Below are 20686 nucleotides of genomic sequence, written 5' to 3'. Positions count from 1 at the left end.
CGGATTTTGCATTTTTTAAGTCAACTTGCAGTGTGATCCTGTACACAGTAACACCCTTCCATGAAGCCAGCGGGCTTGGAAAGGTGTGATTCTGCTTACCATTGCGCCTTAAATCCCCTGGAGGATGTCGGGTGTTGCATTGGGTCCCTTTTTTGCTGTTCACCTTTGTTCAGGAGTGTTACTAAGAAATCACACGTGTGCTTTATGATTGCAGAAAATGAAACAGTTTGCATTTGGGAGCTTTCTGTAGACAGTTGCAGGGATAGGAGCACGGCAGGGGTCCCTGGTTTGTGATGTGGCTTCCTGAAGTGGAGAAGGTAACCATTGGGGATCCTTCTCAGTATAATAGGTCAGTGGTCCCCAACCTTTTTATCACCGGGGACCAGTCAATGCTTGACAATTTTACTGAGGCCCGAGGGGGGGGGTAGTCTTTTGCTGAGGGATGTCGCCGCCGCCTGAGCCCCTGCTCCACTTGATTCCCCGCCAGCACCCCTGACTTCCCACCACCTGCTGGGGGGGTGCTGCCAGCAGCAGCTGCCCAGTGCCATGCCAAGGGGGAGCCCCAGCCATGGTGGCCACCGGAGAGCACCAAAGGTGAGCCAGCAGCAGAGTGGCAGGGCAGCCCCTGAGGCAGCAGCCGGGGAGGAGGACGAGGAGGAGCCACGGCCCGGTACCGACTGATCCACAGACCGGGACCGGTCCCCGGACCGAGGGTTGGGGACCAATAGGTGACCGGTCTGGCATTTTGGAAATGGGAACTAACAAGGCCATTAGAACTCTGTGTTCTTTTGCAACAAAGACTTGAGTAAAACCAGATTCTCTTGAGACAAAAGAGGAGGGAGGATGATGTTTGAAATCTTAAAACATGGTTTAATACAAAAATGTGCATAAAGAGCCGTACAAATATACCTCGCCTTTTCAAGAATAGCCATGTTCTCCCTCATTCGTCTTTTCTACCTTGCCCTTCTCTTACCTGCATAAACGTTCCATTTTGAAATCTGTAGTCCAAACAACCCTGCCGCATTTGATTGGCAGACTTGGTTGCTGCTTCTCTTGAGTGTCAACAAAAGAGAAGAACCGTTCCCTCGTTAATTCTCCTTAATTGGAGTTGGCATTCTCTGCCTTCCCGCTGTCTCTCCAGCCCTGGCTTCTAACAGGACACCAACAAATCAGTAGAAACCGGGTAATGGTTCCAAACACCCTCGAATGAAAAGAGCGCTTGACGGGAAGCTACTAACATACGCGGAACTGCTGCTGGTTTTTTTAAATTAAAAAAGCAGCTTTAATGCTCCTGGCTGATTCTGATTAGCACATCAGTAACCCAAGCGCTCTCTCTCTCTCTTTCTCCCTAACTGTGATGCCAACTTGACTTACTGAAAAGATCAACAGAGAATATCAGCCAACAAAACACTATCCAAGAAAGGGGGAGAGGGAGAAAGGAATGGAATATAAAATATAAATAGGAATAAATAAAGCAACTTGAAATCTGCGGAACTCGAATGCTCAAGCAGTGCCTTTAAAAATGGTTTTGTCCTTGCTTTCCTTTTGGGTTCCTTCTGAATTCTAACAAAGGTGACTTAATGTAATCCAGCAATATAAACACCTGTTGAATCCGTTGTTGCTCCTTCGTGGTGAAAATGGTGCCATTTACAAGGCTGGTACTTGAGTCTTGAAGAGTTCAGAATGTGTCTATGGGGGAGCTCTTGTACGAGTTCTCCTTCAGGCTGTTGAAGATTTCCTTTGTGCCATTTTGCCACTGCAGAACGAGATCCATGGGAGTTCTCCCTTCCTGTATGGGGGCCAGGGGACGGGACGGGACACATAAACATGAGATTTAATCTTCCAACCTCACAATTTTCACTTACTCGTTTAACTTAGAACTGGCTGTTTTGGTTGACCAGCCTTTCTAGAAGTTCTGGGGTGATGATGAGATACAATTGGAACGATATTATGGGCAAATCCCCTCATGAGCGCTGACCGATTCGGCCCATTTCTGCTTTCGCACTGGGTCCTACCTACCTCTATCCACTCCTGCAGCACACTCGCCTGTACCTGGCCATGCCCATCCATCAGGTTTGCTAGCACAAATGGTCAAGACCACGAAAACCAGCCCAGTAGCAAAATATACAGGCCACAATACCACCAATGATATTTAAAATTAAGGCCCAAACTGAAGAAGCAATCTAAATGCTTTCACGGATGACTGATTTGCTCTGTGGCTTTAACCCTTCCCCTTTCCAATGCTATTTTCCCAGTTTAAAGTTTCCCATGGAGCTGCTGTTTTGCCTCATTGGGGGAATCCTACATATCCCCAATCCAAATGAGATCCTTCAGCTGTTGTTTACTTCCGTGTCTCGTCTATTTTGGTTCTGACTCTCCCTAGAATCAATCACAGTTGAAAGACACAAATAAATTCAACTGCATTCATTGCAATTCAATTAGGACTGGTTCAGGTGCAGGAACATTGCTGGGCTGGGTTTCTCACAGTTTTGACGTGCAGCTTAAGAGGGTCCTAACCTCCCTGGCTGTTTTTTCTCATGCTGTACATAGTTGATGATTCTAGCCTCACTGGCATGCAAATGCTGTTTGTAATAGTCAGTGCAGTGATCAGAAACTCTTCAGAGGTCTAAATTAGCTGTAAACTGTAATTAACTCTTGCTGGCCCTTGAGATGGATCACCCAGACAAGGCTGATCTTGTCAGATCTCAGAAGCTAAGCAGAGTCAACCCTGGCTCATATTTGGATCGGTCATGCTGCTGAGAGAGGGAATGGCCAACCACCCCTGAATGTCTTGCCTGGCTGCCAGGCAGTCCTGGGATCTCCTGACTATACTACACACACGCCAGACAATAAAGACACAATAATACTTTTGCCAGATTCGTCCATCAGAGAAATTGTACAATGGAAAGGAAGGAGACCAAGAAGATTTCAGAGAATGAGCTGGCGAGAGGCAAAGCTGCCTCCATCCCTCAGGTGCTATTGGTTTCAAACCTAGTTCTTCTATTGTAGACAAACTTGGCGACCCTCCTGAAGCTAGATACAGCAGGGGCATCATCATCATTTCTGATTTGCAGAATGAATTAGTGTGATCTTGGATTCTATCGTGCAGTGCAGCCTATACAGTGTTATGTATTTTCAGCATTATTATAACTTTAAAGACTGAGGGTTTACTTACGGTATTCTTCACATTTAGGTTGGCTCCGTACATAATCAGGAGGCGAATCATTTTATAGCGATTCAGTCTCACCGCATCATGCATCGGAGTATCTCCTTCCTAGAACAGAGCAGAAGGAATGAACAGAATCTGCTTCTTGGCATCCTCTTGAAAACACTTAAACAATCAGGCACCATTTTCCACCCTAAGTGCCACAGCGCTGAATTGCCTTGTGTGCAATTCTCTTGGTTAAAGCTCTGTTTGGCCTCTGAGCACTACCAAGGTTGCTTTGGAGAGGGGGCAGCTGAGAAGCTAGCAATAAGGTGGTGATATAGTATTTTCCTTGGCCTGCAACCAAGTGTGATGTTAGATCAGGGGTGGCCAAACTGTGGCTCCCCAGATGACCATGGACTACAATTACCATGATCCCTTGCCAGCTGGAAGGGGGCACATGGTAATTGTAGTCCATGGTCATCTGGGGAGCCACAGTTTGGCTACCCCTGTGTTTGATGATGCTCTGTAGAAATATCGTAAATGCTTTACATAAACATTGACCCAGTCACTGGTGGCTAGTAAAAAAGTAGGAAACAGGAAGGAAAGCTTATGCGTCCATTCGCTGTTTCATCTGCAGCTCAGGCATGTGGGCTTGTCAGTTGTGTGTATGGATTTCTAATTTGTGAGTAGCTTCTTATAAGGCCAATTGACAGGCCTTCTCAGACGTGTGTATTAAACCAGCACCTAGCTTTCTCAAGATCATCGAAATGACCCCAGCCCAACAGGCGCTTCATCTGGGGGAAATTTCTATTTGGCATCGGTAGCCTATGTTTCCGAGAAAGGGTGCTCTTTGGTCCTCGGCATCTCTCAGGGGCGCTTCTATGATAATCCCACTGAGCAACATCACGGAAATCCTCCCTGGTTCACAGCAGAAAGTGGTGTCACGTTGCGACTGACTTAGAGTGAGCCTGCAGAGGGGGTTGCCCTTGCACCTATTCCAAGGAGGGTTGTGCACTCTGGCGCACTTCGGCCGCTTGGGTGAACACTGCAGCCCGAGGCGGCCAGCACCACATCAGGCTGCGGTGCTCGTCGAAGCACGCTGGAGCACACAACCCTAATTCCAAGCTTTTGCCTAGCCCTAGCTTCAGCAACAAAGAGTCTTGTGTCACCGTTTGTAGTCTTCTGGATAAACTTCCAAGTTTCTCCTCAGAACTTTGAGATTGCCTTTCTTGGGAGAAATGCTGCAGAACACGATGGCCGGAGGCTGTGACTCACTTACTCTGTCTTTCGCATTGAGATCTGCTTCACAGGCAATGAGGTGTTCTCCACAGTCATACTGGCCGGTCCTCACAGCCACGTGCAGCGGTGTACTCAGCAACTGGGGGAGGGAAGAAGGCATCATCAAGGCAAGCAGGGCGGCTTGTTGTTTGTTGCAACAACAAACTCATGGCAAGACGAGAGCTTGCCATGAAAGGCGAAGTTCGATTTACAATGAGCAACAATTTCAGACAATATATAATTTCATAAAGAACTAGAAGCTGAATAATTGGAATCCATGCCTTTTCTTGTTTCCCTCTTTTAAAATTTTTAACAGCAGAACAAGGTCACAGCTTACCAAATGGGATATAAAATTAAAAACTCACAATACTGATATAATGTTCTAACATTTTAATCCAACGTCATCTAACAGACCCAAGTCAAATTATAGTCGGCACTACTTATCCTGCTTCGTACATGATTGTTGTTTCCTTCTTAATGATCTTGAATTACGGTATAATCGTATATTTGATTATGGCTTACATGATAATGTGCTACAGTGGGTATGTAAAGGTAATAAGATGTTTAATGGAACAAGTTGTAATAATGAAAAGTGTTAATGTAGTAGCAAACATAGCAGTAAGCCTTTTGTTAAATAATAATTGTGAAGATTTTAATGAGGAGGAGATGGGGGAAAATTTTGTTGCTTATTGCTCTATCTTTTTATTATAGAACTAGGGGCCAAGCCCGTTGCATTCAGGAATCCAACAGGCTCTAGAGTAGAGGGGTGGGGTGGAAGAACTCTGCAGACAGCCTCCCCCTCCCCCCTGGACCTGGAAAGGCTGCAGGCAGCTGTTAGGGAACTCACCAGCAGGGGCAGTACTTATGCGGCAGGGATCAGCAGCCTCCAAGCCTCAGAGGGAAATGGAAGGAGGAGGGGGTGGTGGTCAGGGGTGGGGGACGGAAGGCAATTGGCTAGCCACTGGATAGACAGGCAAGCCGGTTGGAGGAGGAGGCACTCAGGGGTAGGACAGCCACCCTGAATGGGGGTTAAGCACTAAGTGGTCCTTAAGCTATGAGACATACTCCTCTTCTAAGGCCTTCCCAGAAATATTAAGTGGAACGGATACAATATATAATAGTCCTTAATTTGATATTTATCATTGTCTTTTTTTTTGTTTTGTCTATTCCCTTTCTTTCAACAAAAAAAAAACACCCCAAAACATTTTGTCCTAAAACAGAGTCACATACAAACAGTTATGAAAGGAATGGAGGAGGAATTCCACATCATGTCCTGTGATAATATAACGGCTACCTTGTCTCTGGCATTTCTGTTTATTCCTTTGTTCAGCAAGAACTTCAGGACTTCTATACTTCCACCACGACATGCCCAATGAATAGCTGTTGATTCGAGCTATGCCCAAGGAGAAAGGTCACATTAGTGGAGATTCATTGATGTCCAAGCAATGTTTGTACAAAGGCACCTTCCACAGAGAAGACCACTGGGGCATCTTGCCCAGGACTGACAACCTGAGCAAACAGAGTGGCTAGGTCCCGAGTAGGAAACACCTGGAAATTTGAGGTCCAGAGCCTGGGGAGGACAGAGGTTGGGACGCGAAAGGGCCTCAGTGGGGTATAATGCTGCAGAGGCCACCCTTCAAAGCAGCCATTTTCTCCAGGGGAAATCATCTCTGTTGCCTAAAGATCAGTTCTAATTCCAGGAACTCTCCAGATCCTACCTGGAGGTTCACAACTCTAGGAGAAAATGGCTCTTCGGGGTCTCCAACAAGGTTCTTTCCCAGACTTGCTGTCTAAGTTCCTTTAAGTGGAGCTATAATCTGGGGCTTCCTTCAAGCAACTTAAGCACACTGCCATGCAAGCCAGGGTCTACTCCAGGGGAACAGTTGAATCCAGTCAGTAATTTGAGAAACAGGAGTCCTTGGCACTTACTGTGCTCCAGCTGCAGTAAGCACTACAACTGTCTGAGACAGGCCCAAATAGTAAAGAAACCAACAAACGGCTAGCCACCTGAGACCTCCTTTACAGAAAACTTCCCTTGCGGAGTGACCACTCCGCCATGGTTCTACTGCTGCTGTGAGAATACATAAAGGCTTTCTGCAGATGTGGTTTGGCTTCCAGGTGGATTTATAACATTGCACAAATAACAGATCTCCCAAAGGGCCCATAAGACAAAGAGAAGTAGACATTGGGGGGTGGAACTATGGCTCAGAGGTAAAGCATCCGCTTTGCGTGCAGAAAGTCTCAGGTTCAATCCCTGACATGGCTACATAAATGTGATGCAAAGTCCTCTACCTGAAACCGCTGCCAGTCAGAGTAGACAATGTTGACTTTGATAGTCCTGTTACCTGACTCAGGCAAGCAGTATGTGCTCACATGTGCTACATGGATAAACCAGCCCTGTTTTTATGTGCTGCAGCAAGGACACTTTTCATCTTCAGAATGCACAGCGCTAGAATGGCGAGACTTTCACGCCGGGGCATGCAGTCCCCTGAGTCCAGCAACTGATAATGCAAACTTGAGTATTCTCTATGGAAAGCCTAGCATCTGAGATCTCCATGGTTAGTTTGGGATGGCTTGATAGCCCATGCAAGTCATGAGTCGCTGCCTCAGGAAACACTGAGCACCTATGTGAGAGGTGACCCTGAGAAGTTGTTGAGTGTCTCTCTGTGGGTCTAATGCACATGTGCCAACACACAAGGTACATACCATATCTTGGAATTCAAGTTGGGCTCCGGCTTCTACTAGCTTTTCCACCACTGCCAGGTGTCCTTCTGAGCACGCTCGGTGTAATGCTGTGCGCTTGTACTGTGAATCGGAAGAGCGATAAATGGTTTGCTTTCCCATGTTTAAAGAGGAAATCCATGTCAGATATAAAATGCATCGAGAAAGGACTTTTCTCGCACTTGGTTCTCATTGCATTAGAGGAAAACAAGCAGCAGTTGCCGATTATCTAATGTGCTCGGAGGAGTTCTTCCACACACACAATTAAGCCCTTTGTCTTCGTCCCCTGCTGAAACAAAGCCTATGAATGACATTTGCTTATGTTCACCTCTTGTCTCCTCTTGCCTCTGCCCCCCTTCCCCTCTCATCCACATGTATGTGATAAGCTCCTTAAGTCAGGGCCATTTGCTTATACTGCTGTCTAAAGGCTCAGGCACTCTTGTAGCACTCTTGTAATCCCAGAAATTCTTACCCCTTCCTGTTAACTCCATAGGGCCATGTGGGGGGGGGGCACTGCGGATGACAGAATAAGAGTGCAAACCTATGCAGAGTTTCTCTCCCCCGAGCCTGTTGAAATCCATGGGCTGATGACACTTATAGAGTTGAGCTGTCAGAGTTCCTGGTCTCAACCCAGCTGCTGAGACATAGTTTGGATTTAGAAATTCCAGCTCTCTTGCCCCTGCAGAACACCAAGGGCACGTGCACTGTGCCTGCTCCTTTTCAGGCTGTGATGCTTTGAGCCTTAAAATCTGCTTCTTGTCATAGCTGGACCCTGCCTGATAAGAGGTGCCAATTGTGGCATTTAAAAAAAAAAGCATGACAATCATCTGCAATTTGGCATTTTAGATTAAGTAGAAAAGCTGGGTTTTTATACTCCGCTTTTCACTCCCCAAGAAAGTCTCAAAGTGGCTTTCAAACACCTTTCCCCTCTTCTCCCCGCAACAGATACCCTGTGAGGTAGATGGGGATGAGAAATCTCTAAGAGAACTGCTCTGTGATGATAGCTCTAAGAAAACTGTGACTGGCCCAAGGTCACCCAGCTGGAGAAGTGGGGAATCAAGTCCAGTTCTCCAGGTTAGCGGCCGCTGCTCTTTAAGTGCTACACTTGGTCCTTTGAAATCCCAAGACGATGCTTCACTGGATCTTACAAGGAATGACTTTAAAGATGGCCAGATTTTGTGCACATTGTTTTAGTAACTATTATTTATTATTTATTATTTATTATTATTATTATTATTATTATTATTATTATTATTTAATTTTTAGACCGCCCTTCTCCAAATAGGTCTCAGGGCGGTTTACAACATAAATAGTTAAAACGCAATAAAATCCCCATAAAAACCCCAATTAACTACGCCCATAACATGGAATTCAGTTTATAACAAAGTTTATTTGGCTTTTTTTCCCCACTAAAAGTGCGTATTTCCTCTTATGCATTGCTGACTGTGGATTGTGTTATTGCTGACCTATGGCTGTAATCAAATCAGATAAAGTATCTTTTTTGTGCTGACTCTAAAGCTATATGTTTACATGCATTGTCAGCTCTCCAGTGGCAACCCCATAGGCAGGGGAAGGGGAGTGAGTAGGGTTGCTTGATCCGGGGCAGAAAACTCCTGGGGATTTGGGAATGGAACTTGTGGAGGACGGTGATCACAGTGGTAGACAGTGCCATGTTTTCCACTCTCCAAAGAAGCAATTTTCTGCAGGGGAAATGATCCCTGTTGTAAGGGAATGAGCTGTAATTCCGAGGGACCCCCACAGCCTCAGCAAAGGGGTGGCAAGGCCAGAGAGAAGCTGGGGTGGTTTGGGCCATGGCCTTCCTCTGTGGAGTCTGCTTGAGTGGTCTGCTGCCCAAGTACTGACCCTGCTTGACCTGCAAGATCTGACAATATCAGGCTGTACCATGCCACCTTCCCACCCATTCCGAATGTCAGGATAGCATCAGATCTTCAGAATGAGAACATTCAAGAGCCAAAACAAAGCGTCTTTGAGTAGCACTGGTTGAAACAGAAGAATGACACACAAGCTTTGAGTTCTCGAGTTGGATTCAGTTAGCTTAATGTTGGCATGTTTGTGCCTTGGATTTTATAACTGTACAAAAAGCTTCCTGCATTTGTGGGCTGTTGTCATTGAATCTCTATTGTGAACATTATTTTATCAAGGGAAGCCTACATTTCAATGCCTTGAATGCAACGGATCCCTTATTGTGTCTGGAGGTTCACGTGAATGCTGTTCTGGGACGCAGAAAAACATCATGTCAGGGAGAGAAATGGTTCTTTGGCGTGCTAATTTATGGCAAAGTTTTAGAATGGGAAGCATTCGGTTGTGAACCCCAACCTCAAGTGAACCCCAACCTCAAGCATTCGGTTGTGAACCCCAACCCATGGAACATGTCTGTGCATGGAGCGGTCCTTGCTCAAATGATAGCACCAAGGGTAGCCAACCTGTGGTCCTCCAGATGTCCATGGACTACAATTCCCATGAGCACCTGCCAGCATTTGCTGGCAGGGGCTCATGTGTATTGTAGTCCATGGACATCTGGAGGACCACAGGTTGACTACCGCTGAACTAAAATCACTCCTTGCCATCCACTTGCTGTAAGGGAAAGTGACTGTATATTCCCTCCATATTTTCCATGTGCTCAAGACATATTGCAAGGTATTTTTTCTGCTACAATTTCAAAAGCCTATTAAATAATGTGAACCATCTGTTGTACATTCTATCCTTCCATGTGCACCTTGTTATTTAATTTAAAATAGTGCTGCAGTGTTGCGTGTTGCTAAAGACCTTGCACTAGCACTTGTTCAAGCAGAACTGTGCTGAATTTTCCTTCCTGGCCACACACTGTTGGATCTGAACCCACAGGTTTACCACTTCTTCTACTATTTGTGAGAACAAGGTAGGGTTGTCAGCCTCCAGGTATGGGCTGGAGATTCTCTAGAATTCTAACTGATCTCCAGGTGGCAGAGAAGAGTTCCCCGGGAGAAGATGGCTGCTCTGGTGGGTGGTCCCTCCCCTTTCCAAATCCTGCCCCCCCCCAAGGCTCCATCCCCAAATTCTCCAGATATTTCCCAAGTGGGAGTCAGCAGCCCTAGAGCACGGCCATAAATAAACATGACATATGAAATGAATATCCATTTAAAGAACTGCTTAAGGCTGCATTTCGGTGTATTTTAAAGCTGTGAAAAAACATAGGAGAAACCTGCGACAGAAGTGCAGAGAAAGTTATGTTTAACTGCTAGTCTCTGAATGCAATTTTATAAGAAAAAGGGTGTATCTCTATTCAAACTGGTTGGATTGTTCAGTCTTTTTCCCAAAGGATCTTGAGAACTGGAGGGTTTTTTTTTTAGAGGAACAGAAGGGGGTTTAGAGCATTGCATTCTATTCAGAATCCAAATCAAGCAGAACTGGGAGAGACCACAAAGGGTCATCCAATCCAGCCCCCACCTTCTTAGCCCCCCCCCATTCCTGACAGGTGCTCATCCAATCTTCTTCAAAGGAGACTGCACCCCCCCCTCTCTCATCTTCAGTGCATTCACCAAACTCCAGTTCCCAGGATGCTTTGGGGACTGTCATGCCAGATCATTAAACAGCTACATATATTCTCTACTGAAATAGAAATGAATTAACATTTTACCTCATCACAAGCATCTGGGTCCCCTTTGTCTGATAAATATTTTTCAATGACTGGCATCTTGTTTTCCAAGGAAGCCTTTAAAAACATAGGAATGTCCACAGGACCTGTCTGATGGAGAACAGAAATAAGGGTTAGACCAGTGAGGGTATTTTTATGAGGGGAGGAGGAATGCCATAAAAATAGTAATAAGGTATTTTGTTACAGAACTTACTATAACTTCTTGTTCCAGTTCCTTTAAAATAGGCACTTTGACTTTTTTGTATTTTTTCCTTTTTTTCAGTTGAATGATTTTTTCAAGATCTTCCAAGTTTTCAAGTTTTGGTCTCTCCTCTAGTTTCTTCTTCTTCAGCTGCATAGAAACAGCAACCTTCTGATTATCCAGAAACGAAACCAAACATCAGTTTTGATACATCGATCTCAGAGATTCCCTACTTCCTAGGGTTCCCAACTCCAGGCTGGGAAATATCTGGTGATTTGGGAGGTGGAGCCTAAGGAGGAAGGAATTGGGAGGGGCAAGATTTCATGCCATAGACTCCACCTTCCAAAGTGGCCATTTTCTTTAGGTGAGCTGATTTATCTAGAGATCAGTTGTAATTGTGGCAGATCTCCAACTACTTCCTAGAGGTGACCAACCCTACTACTCCCTTAGAGTCCTCTTGCCAATTCAGTATATTTCTTATGTGTGTTTTAATTTGTTAGGCACTTTGGGGCCTTTGTGAGGGTACATTGGCAGGACATAAATTTCATTTAATCATAACCACAGTGATATTAATAAAAACAAAACAACATTAACAACAAAAATATAATAGCAGAGTTTGTGCTTTGGAGTCCAAGCGCTAGAGTGAGGTAAGGTCACCTAAATCCAAGGACAGGGCCTTCCCTGTGTTGGTGGCAGTTTGAAAACTGGACAGTGCCACTGGATGCTGCAGCTTCCACTTGTGTGTGTGTGTGTATACAATATGCATTTCTGATATATTTTTCAGTCTACTCAAAAGTGACATTTTTGCTGTTGGTTTAGGTTTTGTTTTAAAGGTCATATTTAAAGAAATTCCTAAAACATGGCAGTAAGTGAAGGTACTGAACAGGCAGTGGAAACATTACAGAAATAAATATAAATAGTTCATTTCTACAGACTGCAGCAGGGGTGCCCCAATTTCATGGCAACACACACACAGACCCCTTTCTGGGTGTTTTGAGAAAGTGGGTGGGGCCATGTAGGGCTATTGGCCAGCTGGACTTCTGATTGGTGACTGGAGATCTGAATGGCTATGTAGATTTTTTTTGAGTTGCTTTGGCAGCAGCTGCCACCACAGTACATGGATCTTCACTGTCTGACTGACAGTAAGCAGTGTGTTTGGAAGGAAATATTTTTAAACAATATGTTAATTTTAAAAGGCATCCTGTTAAATTGAGCTTCTGCCTGAAATGTCAAAGAGCCTGTATTAGAGTCATCCAAGATCTCACTTCCTGGCATTTTGTGGTAGCAATTTTGTGGCTGGCTCCTCCTCCTGCAGCAGCCATTTTTCACCCTTTGCCAGAACTCCAAAGGTGCCTGGAGGCTGTAAAGGCCCCTGAACTGCAGAGATGTAGCTCCAAGGATAATGAAGCTGAAGTACAATGGAGAAGTTACCAATTACTGTGTGGTGTGTTATTCTATGCAGCAGGTGGAACAACATTCCCACCCACATAATGCCATTTATCCTTTTCAGAATGTTATGGTTTCATGAATGACAAGCTGCCTGCTTTCTGCAGGGTAAGTTCACCATGTTTTCAGGGACAAATCCTATTGTACAGCACAAAGCACGACTCCACAACAAAGTGGGGGTTTAAGCTTGGCTCTCCCAGAACCCCTCAGGCATGTACACAGGCTCTTTAGTTAGTGTTCCCCATCTCCACCAGCGGTCGCCGTTATTGCTGACTTCTGATTCCCATGGCAAGTACATAATCTGTGAGAATTAACCCTCCAAACTTCATCTTGTCCCCATTACTGCAGAATATTATGATTCTACTATGGTTTTGTGGGGACAGGGTGTGCTGAATGAGAGAATCCGGATACATCCTAATGCCACTGGTCCTTAAACTGTGGTGCCAATGAATGATTAAGGAATAGCTTACCCGGATGAGACAGTGTTGCACATTTGTTAAGATTCACAGGAGTAAGACTTCTTTAGGGATAATCATCTGGCAGTATTAAAATCTGAGTGAGAGCGAGAGAATCTATCCCCAAATGATGAATGATTATTGCACCCTGGCAGAAATTCCCCAGCTATTTTTAAGTGACTCTCAATGAAGTCGTTTCACGTTACCCCTTTCAAGAAATGTAGGATTTGGATCTGTCATCAGATGTAACACCGTGTTGTAATTCTGCAGTTGGATAATCCATCCACACTGAAGCTGTAGAATGCTAATTTTACAGCTTCGGATAATCTGCAACTTCAAAGTGGAAAGTACGTGAAACTAAACGCTACTAATGCTTTCGCCGTTTACGCATATCTTTGCAGGTGAAGGCTGGTTCACTCTTAGTTCTGCAGGCACTAATATCATTCTCATCCACTGGGAGAAAAATACCAGGTTGTGGGAAGAATAATCACAATGATCGTGTTACAAAATGTACTTATTAGTGGAGGTGTCATTGTTTCATTGCCATGTAGATGGTGTGCCGGCATCCCGGTCTCACATTCCATCCCCAGCAGTTCCAGTTAAAAGAAAACATTCCTACACTAAGACTTATGGAGACAGATCTCAGTCTGCAATGGATGTGATTTACTCTTATAGCTTTATGTTCTCGCCCTCCCCCCCCCCAATCCCATATCTTTATTAGAACAAGTTTTGCTTGTTCTAATAAAGCACCAGAGGAATCTCAAGGATGGGTTCAGAGTGTAGTCAAACTGCGGCCCTCCAGTTGTCCATGAAGCATCCTCAGGCAGGGGCTCATGTGAATTGTAGTCCACAGCCATCTGGAGGGCCGCAGTTTGACTACCCCTGGTTCAGACGGTAAGCCTGTCCTGCAATGTTCTCTGTTCATTGTAGCCAGTTCAAGTTGGGAAAGTAGGGGTTTTTCATCCTAGATGGAACTGAGAAGGGTGAAAGGTATAAGCTTCCCATGCCCAGTTCTTGCTTTGCCCTCTCTGCCTTCCGCCCTGTAAGGACTTTCTGCAAAGATTGTAAGGGGATTTGGACAATGCAGCTGCTCTGGCACAGCATCCCAAGTGTGCTTCTAGCATTGGTTCAGCAGCATGTGCTTCATAAAGATTGGGCTATCAATGGCTATTGACCTTCTGTGGGCAGAGGTCAGGTATGTTAGTGAAGGGTGTTTTGATCATTAGAGAATTTCTGTGGGACATTTGGCTGGTCAGTGTTGGGAAAGGTTGAATAATGCAAGATCTACGGTGCATAGTGCAATAATATATGAAGAATGTCCTGGAGTGGGCATCTGAGGAAATGTGAATTTAGCATAATTTGAATAGGAACCTCCTGATATTTTTCAAATAATCTCCACCAGAGTCCTGATTGGCTCATTTGGAGACTTTGTGCTTCTTTGAACACACTTCCCCCCCTGCTTGCCTCCTAAGTAGAAGAATGACTGCAGACAACAGTTAGACAGTTAGCTAGGTCTCTTCTCTCTCCTCTTTCTATAGATAGTTTTTATTATTTAATTTATTTATCTATGACCCTATCTTTGGAGACTCAGGTCAGATTACATTACATTTCTCTTCTTAGTAGAACTATTTTGTTCTTGTGCATATTTAAACCCTGCCAACAGAAAAGGACTCGAGACTAGATGGAACCTGGATTGCTTTAGCAAGTTTGTTCTCATCTCATCTGGGACTCTTGCTCTGTTCTAATGGTTGGGTTTGTCACTGAATCTTGGTACCCAGTCCTGTCGTTTATTAGACTAGGTTGTGATCACATGACTACATCGTTGTCAGCAGCAAACCATCCTGCTCTCTAGTCACAGAAGGAATACACAGAATGGTGTGAGCAGTTTGTGAACAAGGCACAGAGGAACGGGAGGGCGGGGGAGTCTAAGGGGGCTGTTTTTGGTAAGGCATTCCGAGCTTGCAATGGCGGGAGGGTCTCGTTTATGTGGCTTTCTCAGCATCAAGTTATGGAGGAGGAGCAGAAGGCATGAGACAAGTATGTAAGCAATGGCAAGCGTTGAAATCCAGGGTAGGGAGAGGCTGCCCTTGACAGTGGCTGTGATGAGGATGGGGAAAGCAGACTGCTTGGCACAAAACCACCCCAAGCTGGCAGAAAGGCATTTGGGGTGGGGAGGTTACACTGGGATAGCAACCACCCTCAGCCACTCTCTAAATGAATAGACCCATGAGAGAAATACAGTTTGGGCATACCCAACCCATAAGCCAATTAACGGTGCAATCCTATGCAGAGTTTCAGAAGGCTCACGTTGGAGTAAGTCTGCATAGGATTTTACTTTAAGTTTGTGCTTAGGAATGTATAAATGGCTGCTCAATACTAAGTCAGATCAAAGGCAGGGCCAGCAACACCCAGTTCAGAGACTTGACTGTTTGGTACTATGAAAAAGCAACTAATTATCTGTAACCATTAATTAAGACAGTAAGGGGTGCTGGGAGGAGCTGGGACAAACCACCTAACCACCACTCAGGTCAGCTATCCTGGCTGTCCCATTCCTGATTGGCCATCTGTCCAAAGAACAGAAGAAGAAGAGTTGGTTCTTATATGCCACTTTTCTCTACCCGAAGGAGGCTCAAAGCGGCTTACAGTTGCCTTCCCTTTCCTCTCCCCACAACAGACACCCTGTGAGGTGGGTGAGGCTGAGAGAGCCCTGACATCACTGCTTTGTCAGAACAGCTTTATCAGTTCTGTGGCGAGCTGGCTGCATGTGGGAGAGTGCAGAACCAAACCTGGCATGCCAGATTAGAAGTACGCACTCATAACCACTACACCAAACTGGCTCTCAGGAAGGATGTCCCGCCAATCAGGAAAGATGTCCCGCCACTGGTTGCATCCCCCTCCAGCTTCTTCCATTTGAAAGAAGTTACAGCCTGGTAAGCAGGAACTGGGAGGAGGGTCCGGGACTGTGAGCTGGAGGGTCACCTGAGGGGATGATGAGGCTTGATAGAGCTGCTGTGGTGGCAGGAGGGGGGGACTGCCCACCAGCACCTCCTCCCACCCCAAAAGGGCCTGAGGCCTTTGCAGCAGGGGGCAGGAACGGACTGCCCCTGAGTGCCTCTCCCCAGGCCTTGGCTGGCCTGCTTAGAGCAGGGGGGGGGGTAGCCAACCTCTATTGTATTCAGGGATACAATGGGCTTTTCTGCTAGTTATTTCATATAAACTCAGGAGTATCATTTGGGGGGGAAGGTGCTTCAGACATTTCTGATCACTCATCCTTCTACCCCTCTCATTTCGTCCAACTCATGTTTCTAATTGGTTGATGCTGAGAATCTAAGGACCACACTGGTAATGTCTTATGACTCTACCCATAAGCAAAGGGAATTTTCCCTCTGGTTCCCAAAGTATATCTACCGGAGCTGCCTTGAGCCAAAAAGAAAGGCAGGGTAAAAACATTTTTTTAAAAATGTTCAGGTGGTAAGGTTAAAACATTTTAATTAATAAATAAAAAACTGTCTACATTATTATCTGAAAGGTGACACAAGTCTAAGATAATAGTTTTTGTTTTTACCTGTGCTTCTAGCTCTTTTTCTTCTTTGTAGGTCAAATTGCGCCGTGTGAAGGAGTGATCTGTCAGCGTCTTCAAATCCTCTTGTTTCTCTAACCTCACAGCAGCTTCATATTCTCCGTTTTTGAAATCCTCTAGGAGGAAATCTCCAGTTTCTCTGCCATCTGCCTTCTTGCCTGTTACCTGTTGGGGGGAAAAGGACACCTGAGATTTCAGGATTCCAAGGACAAGTCTCGTCCCCTGTCAAACTACAGAGGGAGAAAACTCATGAGCAACAGGAAGGGGGAGTGGGAGGGAATATGTTGGGATGGAGGTGAAATAATGACAACACGGATGATCCGGGATTTGAGAAAGGCAACTGGCTGGACCACACAGAAGATGAAGAATGTTGTTGACGAGCCTTCCAAATGTCCCGGGAACAAAGTGCTCGAATGTTTGCAGCCCGGACTTTGTGAAGAAAGGGAAAGGCATCAGTTTAAAACCTCATACATCCCTTGACAGGGGAATTCTTGTGTCTGCTGTCACTCTGCTGCATTGTGACCGGGCAACACTACAGGGAGCAACGGAGGTCAGAGAGCAATAGCAGGCAGCTGAGCTTCATGGGTTGTTTTGACCAACCAATTGTTTGGCTGCAGGTTTCTAGTAATATGCAATCTCTGTGGAAATGGATGAAAAAGGACACTTGTATGTATGAACTCGATTTCTCCTATTAGTGAAACGTTCAGAATAGGCATTGGGGTGGGTGGGTTACACGTAAGCATTGCAATGTAAATCTAGGTAACATAATGTAACATATTGATTAGATAACAAAATATATGTTTGGAATGAGGTAACTAGTCCATTCATTTCAAATTAAGAGCTGGGGTTTTCATACCCCACTTTTCACTATCCCAAAATGGCTTACAACCACCTTTCCTGTTCCCTCCCCACAACAGAAACCCTGTGAGGCAGGTGAGGCTGGGAGAGTTTTGAGAGAACTGCTCTTCAAGAACAGCTTTAGCAGGACTGTGACTAGCCTATGAGTACACTGTGATCATTACATGCATCAGTCGGCTAGCCCAGGGGTAGTCAACCTGTGGTCCTCCAGATGTCCATGGACTACAATTCCCATGAGCCCCTGCCAGCATTCGCTGGCAGGGGCTCATGGGAATTGTAGTCCATGGACAACTGGAGGACCACAGGTTGACTACCCCTGGGCTAGCACATTCCACAGGCTGTGATACAGCTTAAATCAGACAGGATTAACTCTTGTTGTAAGCATGGACATCAGTGACTAAATATCAGTGTCATTGTTTTCAATGGGTTAGTGAACAAGCACCTGTGCATGACGTTGGGTACCCCCAAGCACCCCCCTGAGTCCAGTGGGGTGTTTTATTCCCACTCATCTCCAACCTCAGTTTCAAAACTCCTCTTCACTTCAAAAGAAGCTTGCTGTGCACTTTGTGGATACCACAGCTGAGAGACACAAACCCAAAGCTCCAGTGGGCATGAGAAGCCAATGCTACCGTTCTTATGATCTTGACAATTTTTGGGTTTTTTTGGAAGCCACAGTAAGAACTAGTAGTAGAAGTCACCAAATTTCATTATGATCTGTTTTTGTTTTTTGGATCTTCTCATACCCATTGATTCCAGCTGCTAAAGTCAATGGGAAATAATTATGGATCATGTCCAGGGACATTTCATAGAATCATAGAATAATAGAGTTGGAAGGTACCTCAGGGGTCATCTAGTCCAACCCCCTGCACTATGCAGGACACTCACAACCCTTTCGCTCATCCACTGTAACCTGCCACCCCCTTAAGCCTTCATAGGATCAGCCTCTCTGTGAGATGGTTATCCAGCCTCTGTTTAAACATTTCCAAAGATGGAGAACCCACCACCTCCTGAGGAAGCCTGTTCCACTGAGAAACCGCTCTGTCAGGAACTTCTTCCAGACGTTGAGACAGAATTTTGAACCCCTCTACTCAACCAGGGCAGATAATACAAGTCCAGCTTTTACATCCCTCCCGGCTTGGAGGAGATCCCTGCAGAGTAATTATAGGAAATGCGCTCATTGGTCTACCTAACTTGCATAGTCAGGCCAGCCGGATTCATCAGATCTCAAAAGCTAAGCCAGGTCAACCTCAGGTAGAACCTGGATGAGAGGCCACCAATGAAGACCAGAGTTGCTACAAGGAGACTGACAAGCCACCTCTGAACATCTCTTGCCTCAAAAAACACCACAAGGTTTCCATGAGCCACCTGTGACTTGACAGTAAAATAAATTAATTGACTCATTGGGCTAGCAATCAAACTGTCCAGTAGACTACTGTTTTGCACTTTCTCTTTTGCCTTCAACAACATGGTCATAAATCTCAGAGAAGCCCATTAATTCATTTAGGTCCTCTCCCTATACTTTGTTGTCCTGTCGAGAATTGCTCCCAGTTACATCTGGAGCAAACCTGCATGTTTTGCACAGCAAATGCAAATACATTTGCAAGATTCAAGATGCTATTTCAGAGCGAAATAGAACATCTTAATGGCTGCTTCTTAGTTACCCTGTTAACTAAGGTGAAAAGCTGGATACCAGCCTAATAAATAAAATGTTTTCCCTGACTCATGGTGGGGGAGAATCAAACCCTTTTGCTTTTGCCATATGTAGTTTACAGAGCCAACTACAGCATGATAGCCGAGGATAGGACCCACAGTAATGGCTTTAAACTACATGTAGTAGTTTAAAGGCTAGATATCGGGGGGAGGGGGGGATTCATAGTCAGAGTAGTTCAGCAGTGGAGTCGGCTGCCTAAGGAGGTGGTGAGCTTCCCTTCACTCACAGCCTTTAAGCAGTGGCTGGACAGATACTTATCATGGATGCTTCAGGCTGATCCTGCAATGAGCAGGGGGTTGGACTAGATGGCCTGTATGGCCCCTTCCAATGATGATTCTAGATCTGAGTCCAGCAACTCCTTAGAGACCAAGAAGATTTGGGGGGGGGGGGTACAAGCTTACAAGAGTCAAAGCCCCCTTCATGAGCTAGCAGCCATTGCCTGACACGTTTCTACACAGAGTCACTTTTTCTTCCTATGTTGTTCTAAACCTAAGCCATTTCCCCCTCTGACAACACTTAAAATTGTATAGCCCTTACTCTCAGTGCTTAAAGCGCTTAATCATATCAGCCATCCTCACAACGACTTTGTAAGGTAGGTCCCTGTTGCGATTCACATGTAACACCAAGGGGGTTGTGGCTGTGGAAGAGCCAGTTCCTAAGGCCACCAGGCAGCTCCCTGCTGAACTGAGATTTGAACTCAAGTGTGAACAGGAGCCACCACACATGCTTACCAATACCGATTGCATCCCATGCCATAACCCACTAAAGTGTGGATCAATATCCCACTAAAGTGTGGATCAATATACAACTGAAATCAAAAGCCAAACAGGCCAAATCTCCTCTAAGCCAAGTGTGGTCCAGTCCACAGGACTCCGCACTAGTTTACACATAGTGCTCTACACAAATTCACTGTCTTACCAAACCTTACAATAAGAGTAGATGCAAAAAAGACATGAGCACTTACCAGCTCTTCTACTCTCAGCATCATCATCATTGGTGCTGGGGTGTGTAGGGAAGATGCCTTTAAGGGAAGATGCCTCCCAAGACTCAAGGGCAGCTTTGCTGAGACACGCCAATCTAGTTTAGCTTATATATCTCTGGGAGAACTTATTCTGAATGAGATAATCTTCCAACCTGGGAATCCAAGTACGCCCTCAGCCGCGCCAGCTCTGAGCTAGGTGCTTTCTCATTCCAGACATGTTAACTAGCCAGATCTAGTGTCAAGGATAGGAATGGGGAAGGGAGGGGGGAGAGGGGGGGGAGTCTCTCGCAGTGTAACCACACTGCATAAGTGAATCGGTGTGAAATCCAAGAGCTTCATTCCATTTGTAATGACTACATCGCTCAGCAATGCCAGCCATTCTGTCTGTCCAGTGGCCAGTAGGACAGCTGTCTGTAAAAACCACACCGTATCATAACCAACTTTCGCATGAGCAAGAGACTCCAGAAAAAGGACAAATGACCTGTGTGCTGTGCTTGCAGCATCATTTTCTAAGAAGTGATCATGCAATCCTTTCTGTTATGGGAAGTCATTCCTTTTTCTTATCACGTTCTCTTGGTGGACTGGAAGCAGTTTGGAGGAAAGGGCTCCTCGCCCCTCCTTTTCTCCCTCCGTCACGACGGCCTTTGTCTATATTTGTTGGAAGGAATTCT

At 45.4% G+C, this 20686-nt stretch overlaps 1 protein-coding gene across 2 annotated transcripts; it reads right to left on the bottom strand.

The window, feature by feature from the left end:
• Positions 1-844: 844 nt before the first annotated feature.
• Positions 845-20238, bottom strand: ANKRD1 (ankyrin repeat domain 1). 2 transcript variants are annotated; one of them, XM_077350318.1, is made up of 9 exons: positions 19998-20238; positions 16450-16629; positions 10996-11154; positions 10785-10892; positions 7133-7231; positions 5721-5819; positions 4428-4526; positions 3176-3274; positions 845-1789 (listed from the first exon to the last, which is right to left on the bottom strand). In XM_077350318.1, exons 1-9 carry the CDS (start codon positions 20025-20027, stop codon positions 1679-1681), a joined length of 984 nt encoding a protein of 327 aa, XP_077206433.1. In that variant the 5' UTR covers positions 20028-20238; the 3' UTR covers positions 845-1678. The 2 variants fall into 2 exon arrangements, with proteins under 2 accessions (XP_077206433.1, XP_077206434.1); XM_077350319.1 differs by having other exon boundaries at positions 10996-11133; positions 19998-20234.
• Between the last annotated feature and the right edge of the window lie 448 nt (positions 20239-20686).

Source organism: Paroedura picta, chromosome 8 (genome assembly GCF_049243985.1).
Source record: "Paroedura picta isolate Pp20150507F chromosome 8, Ppicta_v3.0, whole genome shotgun sequence".
NCBI lineage: Eukaryota > Metazoa > Chordata > Lepidosauria > Squamata > Gekkonidae > Paroedura > Paroedura picta.
This window is presented reverse-complemented; position numbering and strand designations above follow the sequence as displayed.

Coding starts and splice junctions, on each gene's coding strand:
- ANKRD1 (XM_077350318.1), bottom strand. CDS start 20,027: ATGATGATGATGCTGAGAGTAGAAGAGCTG. Junction 11,155..16,449: donor AAAAAGAGCTAGAAGCACAG/GTAAAAACAAAA, acceptor CTGGATAATCAG/AAGGTTGCTGTTTCTATGCA. Junction 7,232..10,784: donor ACCCAGATGCTTGTGATGAG/GTAAAATGTTAA, acceptor TCCGATTCACAG/TACAAGCGCACAGCATTACA.